This window comes from Grammomys surdaster, unplaced genomic scaffold (assembly GCF_004785775.1).
Source record: "Grammomys surdaster isolate TR1022 unplaced genomic scaffold, NIH_TR_1.0 190, whole genome shotgun sequence".
NCBI classification, from domain to species: Eukaryota; Metazoa; Chordata; class Mammalia; order Rodentia; family Muridae; genus Grammomys; species Grammomys surdaster.
The window spans coordinates 2,234,186-2,244,471 of record NW_021604635.1 but is presented as its reverse complement, the minus strand read 5'-3'; the positions used below and the strand labels follow the sequence as shown (position 1 = coordinate 2,244,471).

At 41.0% G+C, this 10,286-nt stretch overlaps 1 protein-coding gene across 3 annotated transcripts in view; it reads left to right on the top strand.

The window, feature by feature from the left end:
* The window catches only part of Sesn1 (sestrin 1), a 96,124-nt gene that overhangs the window by 80,442 nt on the left and 5,396 nt on the right, over positions 1-10,286 (top strand). For all 3 annotated transcript variants that reach the window (XM_028769037.1, XM_028769038.1, XM_028769039.1), the window contains exons 2-6: positions 940-1,005; positions 1,735-1,935; positions 3,078-3,260; positions 5,499-5,741; positions 9,312-9,459. In XM_028769037.1, coding sequence (XP_028624870.1) covers positions 940-1,005; positions 1,735-1,935; positions 3,078-3,260; positions 5,499-5,741; positions 9,312-9,459 — 841 coding nt within the window. The remainder of the gene's footprint in view (positions 1-939; positions 1,006-1,734; positions 1,936-3,077; positions 3,261-5,498; positions 5,742-9,311; positions 9,460-10,286) is intronic.

The window sequence follows — 10,286 nt, the reverse complement described above, 5'->3', positions numbered from 1 at the left end:
GTAGAAGTTCTCTCTGTCTACCTAATGTGGGGCTGGGGCTGGAGCTCCAGTTTTATGCTTGGCTGCAGGCTCTGCCTCCATGCCAATAGTCCTCCTCTTTTAAAACAAAAAATAGTATTTGAATGTAACATAATTTTATAAATAATAAGAATTAATCTTCAGTTGTATTTATTGTATTTTACAGCTTAAAGTGATAATGCACTGATTGCCCTCAGAAGTTTTATTATGGTTATTTTGATATTATGTCAAGAGCATTGTATAGGGGAGGAAGTCCTAACAGTAGGCTCTTTGTTCCTGTTAATGTGTTGCTTTGTCAGTATAAGAGAAAGAATTCTAGATTGTGTCAAAAGGCAGAATGTTAACAAGATTGTAAACAGGCACAGACTTGGTTTTCCCAAAGTGTTTTCACTCAACCGAAGAGCGTGCCCCACTGGACTCCTCAAGCTTCTGTGAATTCAGCTACCTTTTCACTTGTCACGCACCTCTGCTTGCTTTGAGGTGTTTTATCAATACAGTAATGATATCTTAAATAACGATGTTTTAAGGTGTCTATATAGAGGTCTTGTTTTTATTTCCTGGCGAGGAGTGATGCTTTTGCTGAGTTCTGGATGTACAAACACACTGGTCTTGTTTTGTATCACTGACAGCCTACAGGGTTGGCTGCTGTGTGCTGAACTTTCTGTTCCAGACTCTCTGCCAAGAGCTTTATGCAAAACTCTGGTTTTAGTGAAACAGGTTTTATTGTTTTTAGTCAGAGTCATATTAGAAGGTGTTAGCTGTGTGATGCAAATAGAGGAGCTGGTGTGTATATATAGCCCTGAGAACAAATGACTAGCAAGCCTGGCTGTTTTGAACTGCCTGTTTTTCCTCTTGCTCCTTTAGCCTTAGTTTGTGCTGCTTACTGCTGGAGGACTGAGATGGTGTCATTTTCTTTTCTAGGAACTCGGAATCAGAATCCCTCGGCCACTAGGACACGGACCAAGCAGGTTCATCCCAGAGAAGGAGGTATGCTGTTTTGAAAGTACACAGTGAACTGCCAGCTTTTAAGGAAACATTTTCATGACCTACATCTTGGCATCTGAATGATTGCTGGTCAACAACATATTTTACACAGTTATTCAGAGTTACTCATGTTTGGCAATGAGTTAATGGGATTAGAAAGGTGTCATAGTCACATCGATTTCTAGGATTTCATGATGCAGCTTAAGCACCTGTATTTAAACAAGTAAAACTGAGACTTGTTTTTGACGTGCCCTCCTCCTGCTTCTATTTAGATCTTGCTTAGGTATGCTTGGAAGCAGGGGTGCTCAGTCTTGTTGGTAAGAGTGCTACACCGGACCTTTAATTGTACATATGTAGAAACATCTGTGCCTTGTTGTCATCAGTTCTTGCTGTTAATTGTGATTCTCTTCTCATTAAATGAGACTAGTGTTGTAAGGGAAGGTTTTAATGTCTGCTGGCAAACTGGGTATTAATAATCCAAGTCTGCTTCTCGTCTGGATTCTTGTCAAATCTACAAGCAGCTTATTTAGACCCTTTAACCGAAGGTCAGTTCAGCCCGTTTCTCTCCCAGCATAGAATGGCACTGTTCTTCAGCTTTGATACAACTGTAAACACATAACTCCTCTCAGTAAACTGTGACCTACTTGTAAATGGAACAGTGCACCACATTCCTGCTTTCTTTAACACCAGTTCTCAGTGTATGTAACTGTAGCTTCCCTCTCATTTCTACAGATGCTGCAAGTGGGGAGTGAAGACCCACAGATGCATGCTGTGTTTGCAGACTCCTTTGCTGCTTTGGGTCGTCTGGATAACATTACATTAGTGATGGTTTTCCATCCTCAGTATTTAGAAAGTTTCTTAAAGACTCAACACTACCTACTGCAAATGGATGGGCCATTGCCCCTCCATTATCGACACTACATTGGAATCATGGTTTGTAAACATCCAAGGAAAATCTCTTTTTGCTTGTTTTTTTTTTTAAATCTCTTTTAAGAGGATTAATGCTTTAGACACAAGGATAAATACTTATATTACTTGTTGTCTCTCTTGAACTCATATTCTGACTTGTAATGGCATATAATCAGATAGTTTCTATTTTTCCTGGCTTTAAATAAGTATGCTTTTACATAGAACCAAAAAATACTACTACAAGTCATTTTATATAATACTGAGAACCATTTCTTTTAAAAAATTGCACTGTGTGTGTGCGTGTGCATGTGCGTGTGTATGTATTAGAGACAACGTGAAGGAGTTGGTTCTCTTCTTCACCGTGGGATTAGACTCAGACTGTCTGGCTTGGTGGCAGGTGCCTTCACTCACTGAGCCTGCATGCTGCACCAGAGCACTCTTGTCTTAGGTTAAAGTAGAACATAAGATGTAAGAGATCCTTGCCTCCCTCCCTCTTCCCCTCCTTCCTTCCTTCTCTCCTTCCTTCCTTCCCTCCTTCCTTCTCTCTCTTTCCCCCACTACCCTCCCTCTGTTCCCAGCAAAAGCTTTTGTGTAGCCTAGACTGGCCTCAAACTTGCTATATATCTGCAAGTGACCATGAATTTCTGGTCCTCCTGCCTCTACCTCCCAAATATGAATAATTTGTGTTGAAATACCTGATTCCTTGAAACTGCTTCATAGTCTGAAGGTTTTCTGAAAGCTGGCATAGAGGCAACATTTCTAAAGTTTATTTTTTTAAGCAATATTTTGTTTCTAAAATATTTCTGAGATGTTTTATGTGTTATATTGGATTTTTAAAAATTTCTAAATAATATCTGTATTTCTGTAGTCTGGAAAATTTAAACTGAATAACCAAAAAAAAAAAAATCTATTCTGTTTGTTATAAACAGATTCATAATAGTTGAAACTTTTTTTTTTTTTTTTTTGGTTTTTTCGAGACAGGGTTTCTCTGTATAGCCCTGGCTGTCCTGGAACTCACTCTGTAGACAGGCTAGCCTCAAACTCTCGAACTCAGAAATCCACCTGCCTCTGCCTCCCAAGTGCTGGGATTAAAGGTGTACGCCACCACCACCCGGCTTAGTTGAAACTTTTAACATAACTGCACTCTCTTTTTATTTTCTGTGAAGGCGGCAGCAAGGCATCAGTGTTCCTACCTGGTGAATCTACACGTCAGTGACTTCCTTCATGTTGGTGGGGACCCCAAGTGGCTCAATGGTTTAGAGAATGCTCCTCAAAAACTACAGAATTTAGGAGAACTTAACAAAGTGTTAGCCCATAGGCCTTGGCTTATTACCAAAGAACACATCGAGGTACGTATGTTCAGTGTCACAGTTTTTAAAGTGACAGTGATTTTCAGAACAGTTGAGGGTCTGTAAGCAAACTGGATAGAGGGCTGGGGTCCAGCTCAGCGGGTGCATTCTAGCATACCCAAAGCCCTGGCCTTATCCCCTGCTGCAGGGACTGCACTTGCTGGAATAAGCCCATAATCCCCGAATTGGGAGATGGATGGATGGATGGATGGATAGATGGATAGATGGATAGATGGATGGATGATGGATGGATGGATGGATAGATGGATGGATGGATGGATGGATGGGTGGGTGGGTGGGTGGATGGATGGATGGATGGGTGGATGGATGGATGGATGGATGGATGGATGGATGGGTGGATGGATGGATGGGTGGATGGATGGGTGGGTGGATGGATGGATGGATGGATGGGTGGATGGATGGAAAGAGGGAAGGAAGGAGAAAAGGAAGGAAGGAAGGATGGAGCAGGGATCCAAGGTTCAAGGTTATCGTCAGCTGCTTAGCAAGGTTTGAAGCTGGCCTTGGACGGCCTGAGTTTCAAAACACCAAAAGAAAGGAAGGAGAGAAGGCAGGAAAAAAAGGGGAAGCCACACAGAAAATCCCCAGACACACATCTTTGTGCTCTTATCATCTGGACTTTGTGTGGTACGTTTACTTATAAGTAATGAGCCAATTTTGATGACACTGCTGTTGACTAAAGTCCACAGTGCTCTTTGTAAGAACATGACGACATGTTATTATTACTGTACATGCAGGGTACTAAGTAGTCACTGTGTTGTGTGTTCTCCTGAGCCCCCACAACTGCTGGTTTCTAATTATATCTACAGTGTATTGTTTCCAGAATGTTACATAGTTGGTGCCATATAGTATAGAACTTTGCAGACTGACTTTCACTTGGCAATCTGCATATGAGGTTATTTTTACTTGTGTATTTTTTGTTTTCAGAGAAGGTCCTGTGCTTTATGTATTTCTGTTTGTTTGTCTGTCTGTTTTCAGAGAGAGTCTTGCTATGGCAAGGCTGACTGGGGACTTGCTATGTAGTCAAGGCTGGCCTTGAACTTTTGGTCTCCTGCCTCACCCTCTAGAATGCTGGAATTACAACACATCTAAGCTACCTCATCTGGATCTTATCTTTTTAAATGACTTCATAGATCATTTATTTTTATTGCTCAATGACACTCCCATTCACTTACTTAAGGGACCTCCAGATTAGTACTAACTTTGACCAGATATGAATAAAATTGTTTAATTCACGTGTAAATGTTTGTAGACAAAAGTTCTCAGCTTATTTGGATAAATAAGTAGGTGCGTGACTACTGGATTGCACAGTACGTCAGTGCTGTGCTAGACAGAAACTGTCTTCCAGAGTGCAGTTCCTGCGCTGTGTCCTGCTGTCCCGCGTCTCTGTCCCTGTCCTGTGTCCTGCTGTCCCGCGTCTCTGTCCCTGTGGTCAGTGTTTCAGGGTTCAACTGTTCTTACAGGCATGAAGTGCTATGTCTCCATCTTTACTTGTAGGTAACATCTTAAACTAGTTCCTTCTGATTCTAGAGTTCAAAAAAAAAATTAACTTCCTCTGAAAATGTGTACCACAAGATGGAAACACTTAAAATATATTTTTTGATCTTGTCCATCCATGTTATGGAACATTTTAAACACCATTGCATTATAGAAGAAATTGTCAGGAAGGTGTGAAATTTGGATATGATTAATACAGAACCTATTAGATTGTCAAGGAAACACACATGATTATAAAATAGATAAATAATATAAGCACCTGGGACACAGAGTTTGACAAATTGAAGGATTTATGCATAACTTTTAAACACAAAATCAAGGAGTTAAGAATCTTTAGAATGAAATTGCTCAAGCCATTGTCTTTAAAAGTTCCTTTAAGAGGCCTTATAAATGAAAAACAGATATTTGCCACACTGGTGTTCACTTTAACGTAAACTCGTTACATTTCCACTGATAAGAGTGATTCATCCCTTACTCAACATCTGAAACACAGCAAATCATTGTAAGCAAAATAGAATTATCTTACATTTTTAAATCAGTTATTTGAGATTCAAAACGACAGTGCATTAGTAGAAGTTAAGCCTATATTTCTAGATATATTTTAATAAAATTCAACAAGTTATTGAATTTATGTATTTTAAATTGTAATCTTAACCTGGCTTTGTATGGTGTCTAGTCCTGTTCTCAGTCATCTCAGATTGAAAGCCCTTTCTCACCCGCCAGGGGCTGCTGAAAGCGGAGGAGCACAGCTGGTCTCTCGCGGAGCTGGTTCACGCTGTGGTCCTGCTCACACACTATCACTCGCTTGCTTCCTTCACGTTTGGCTGTGGAATTAGCCCAGAGATTCATTGCGATGGTGGCCACACCTTCAGACCTCCTTCTGTTAGTAACTACTGCATCTGTGACATCACGAATGGCAATCACAGTGTGGATGAGATGCAAGTCAACGCAGCTGGAAATGCTTCAGTAAGTGTCTGATGTGTCATGAGGCCAGGAAGACTAGTTACTACAACCACTGTGCTTCGTCCAGCCTGCTAGGAAACCTGTCAAGGCTATAGATGTGTTAGATCTTGCTTTTAAGGATGAATTTATTTCTACCTCCAAGGCCCATCACTAGTCTAGACGCTATGGGGTGTTCAAAACTGTGGGCCCTTCTAGGAGGTTCCAGTCACGTCATTTCAAGTCTGTGAGCCAAGCAGGACCAGCTCATACCCAGTGTCCACAGCTGTGATAGGGAAGGCTTAAAATAGTGACCCTGATAGAGAAACCTTCCTGCCGGCAGCAGCAATGTTCTTTCCTCCTCTTCCTCCTCCTCCTCCTCTTCTTCTTCCTCCTCCTTCTTCTTCCGCCTTCCTCCTCTTCCTCCTCTTCCTCCTCCTCCTCTTCTTCCTCCTCCTCCTCTTCTTCTTCTTCTTCTTCTTCTTCTTTCTTCTCCTTTTCCTTGTCTTCAGCAAAAGGCTGCCTTTTAAATTGCTTGGTTTTTAGAAAATTAAGTCAACATTGATATTCCAATTTTTCCCTTGTTTTTTTTCTGTTTAATTTTGTACAAATACAGAATGTAATGATACCAGCTGAGTATACATCTGTTAAAACACTGTGGTATTTGGAGTGAGAACGGCCTCCATAGACTCATATCTGAGTGCTTGGTTCCTCGTTGGTGGAACTGTTTGGGAAGGATTGGGAGCTGTGGACTTGGTGGCAGGAAGTGTGTTACTGAGGGTGTGCTTTGAGGTTTCAAAAGCCCACACTGTTCCCAGCAGCTCTCTCTGCCTTCTGCTTGTGAATTAGGATATAAGTTCTAAGCCTGCCTACCTGCTGCATGTCCCCACCATGATGATATTGGATTAACTCTCTGAAGCTGTACACAAGTTCCCAGTTCAATGCATTCTTTATAAACTGCCTTGGTCCTGGTGTCTCTTCACAGCAATAGAAACGTGACTAAGATATTTTCACTTCTAGCTTCTGTTTTGTTATTTCTTCAAAATGAATCAAAACAATTTGGTTTTTATTTTCATTAAGGGGTGTGTGTGTGTGTATGTGTGTATGTATGCATATATGTAAGGACAACATTTTGGAGCTTGTTCTTTCCTTTCCCCTTTACATGGGTTCCAGGGATCAAAGTTTGGTCACAAGGCTCTCAGCGGAAGCAGCATGGTTACTAACTGAACTATTTAGGTGGCCACAAGTTGAATTTTTCTGTAACTTTAATTGTTGTATACAGTGGTTTTAAATTCCTCACATCATTAATAATGAGAAGGATTTCTTTTGTACTTAAAAAGAACCTGTGTACTGTTACCATAGGAAACAGGCAGCGGTGTGCAGGGTGACAACTGCTTTATATAGTCGATGCTGAGGAAGTTATCAAGCTTCTCTGCATCGGGGTCTTTCATGTTTCCTATACAACAGGAAGCTCTTGTGATAAGGTCTTAAATGTCCCTGAAGAATTTGAAGAATTTGCCAGCTTCAGTGGTTGTTGTTTGCCATTTGGATACAGTGAGAGTAACATGAGGAATCATCACAGCTTAGGACGAACCACAGTACTATTCTGATAGGTTCCAAGCTTGGAGGTCCTAAGTGTGGCCGAGAGATTGTGTGTCAGTTGCTAGGAAGGATCCTGGGAGTTGGCTTCTTACCTTTCGCTGGTTCTAGTACTAGGCTAATGTAAAGTTTCTACATAATTCTTCAGCTCCCTATACCCAGATTTTTAGTTTGCATTTTTTAGAAAGTGTATAGTTTATACTGGTAACACTGGACAGTAAGCTAAAAGAAGGTCTATAGTTTATACTGATGTCACTAGACAGTGAGCTGATGGACCCTGATCTTCAGGAGTAGATCATATGTATACTTTTAAATGAAAATGATTTAAAAAGCAAATAAAAATAATTTCCAAATACAGTATTAACATTTTATATTGAATTGCTGCCAAACATGGTAGGCATCCTTGTAATCTCGATACTCCAGAGTAGACCCTGAGAATGTAGAATAGTCTGGTCCTGAACTCATAGAAATCCAACTGCCTCTGCTTCCTTAGATCAGGGATTAAAGACATGCACCGACACTGGGGAGGTAAAGGCAAGAGCATCAGGAATCCGAGGCCATTGTGAACTATGTATAGCAAGTTTAAGGCCAGGTTCAGCTCCATGAGACTTTATCCCAATAGAAAAAGAAATCAAGAGTGTGTGTGTTGCAGCGTGCCTTTGTGGTTCCTTGTTTTGGAGTTGGTTACTGACTGTATCTTAGAGCCTGTAGAGAACTATGTGTCAGAGGAACCTCAAGTTCACCACAGAAACACTTTCTAGCATAGATTACTGGAGAAAGGGCATAGTAGGGGATGCTTTATACCATAATTTCTATCACATATCATATAAAATATAAAATTTCCTAACACAGAATTATCTTGGCAGTCATTGTACAACAGATTTATTTGTTCTAGTAAATTAAGCAGGCCCCTCACCCGTAGAGATTTTTTTTCTGGGGGAGGCAGGCTCTGATCAGTATCGTGTAAGTATTACAGCTTGTGTTTGGTGCACTAGAGGGGAGTGCAGAGTACTGTGTGAGAATGACTGGGAAGGGGGAAGTGCAGTGCTCACAGTGTGTCTGTCAGCTGACACCTGAAGGGCTGATGAGGGGAGGTCAGGAAGCAGCGGCAGAGTTGAGGGCTTAGCACATTGGTGGTGTTGGTCGAGTTCTTGCCTCGCGTGCACAGATGCACACACACTCAGGAGGTGGGTCTGAAGCACAGGGCCATCCTCAGCTTCACTACCTAGCTAGAGCCAGCCTGATCTACATGAGACCCCGTATCTCAGGCAGACAGATAGAAGGAACAGTTTCAGCAAAAGAAATGAAATTCATGAAGGAAAAAACATTACTCTTGTATTTGAACATTTATTTTTGAAATTTTAAGACTTCTCTCATGAAGTGTGTCTTCCGTAGATGTGATCCAGGATTTAGAATAAGGATATAGTGTGTAGTAAGTGTGACTCTCCTTACCCTCCTGCCCCTGTCAGACCAGCATTCTAGAAAAGACACTGGGGTCAGCCCAGCCAGTGACAGCCGCTAGCCCAGCCACCGGTGCTGCTGGCCAGCCAGCCATCTGAGGACATGGCTCATTTTTAATTGGTAAACTGTATAAATAGAACAATTACTATTTTAAAATGATAGACATGTTGACAGTTTATACTCTGTGTACTTACTTCCCTGAGCAAGTAGAAGCTAAATTTTAAATACTTAATTTTCAGTTCTGCTTTAAATTGACAGTGTTGTTTTAATCTTTAAAATAGTGTAAGTAGTTACTATGTTGTTATAAGATTAGAAAGCATTATAATTTGTTGAAATTCTTTTCTCATATCTTAAATTATAAATATATTTACCCAGTAGGCTAAAACAATCATACTTATTATTAATATGCATTAATATTATATGAAAATGTATTTTTACTATATTCTGGTAAGATAAAGATTCTTATGAGACAGACTTAATGAAATTCCTAAGTTTCATTCTGTGCCTGCCATATGTAAGACGAAGTGTTCTCTCCAGGTAAGTGACTCCTTCTTTGAGGTTGAAGCTCTCATGGAAAAGATGAAGCAGTTACAGGAATGTCGCGACGAGGAGGAGGCTAGCCAGGAGGAGATGGCCTCGCGGTTTGAAATGGAAAAGAGAGAGAGCATGTTTGTCTTCTCCTCAGGTGAGAACAACCAGAATATGGTCAATATAGTTTCTCTTACGAGCCCAGCTTTTTTTTTTTTTTTTTTTTTTTTAAGATTCATCTATTTATTTTATTGATGAGTACACTGTAGCTGTCTTCAGACACACCAGAAGAGGGCATCCAATCTCATTGCGGATGGTTGTGAGCCACCATGTGGTTGCTGGGATTTGAACTCAGGACCTCTGGAAGAGCAGTCAGTGCTCTTAACCGCTGAGCCATCTCTCCAGCCCCAAGCCCAGCTTTTTTATGTAGAGAATTTCAATACAGTCTTTAAAGCAGGCCTACAGGTGTGTCCTTTCAGGAAGGCTACTGCACGGACTTTCCTCCTCACCAATAGTTCTTAAGGAAGGCAGCTGAGAAGAGGCAGGATGTTCGAACAGCAAGCCATTTAATACACTACACTCTCCCCATCTTTCTTATTTTTTAAATGTTATTATTAGGAATGAACTGGCAGGCTGTGCAAATCACGGCCTGCATGTCGAGGTCAGAGGGCAGCTGTTCCTCAGGAACAGTTCTTGCCTCTCGAGTGGGTCCCTCAGAGTAAACTCAGGGCAAGTGCCTTCACCCACAGAGCCCTCTCACCAGCCCTGTGTTCATTTAGTTATCTTAAATTTTATCCAGATGGGGTATTATTAAGTTAGAATCCATACTTGTGAGATCCTAAAATGTATAAATAGGTTAGACGTACAGAGGGAAAGAGTCAGTCAAAGAAGGACTGAGAGCAGAGTTCTGCAGATATTTATCATGAGGGCTCTGTGCACTACAGTGTTTGTGGTAAGCACTATGTGTTTGTGTTAAGACTGTAT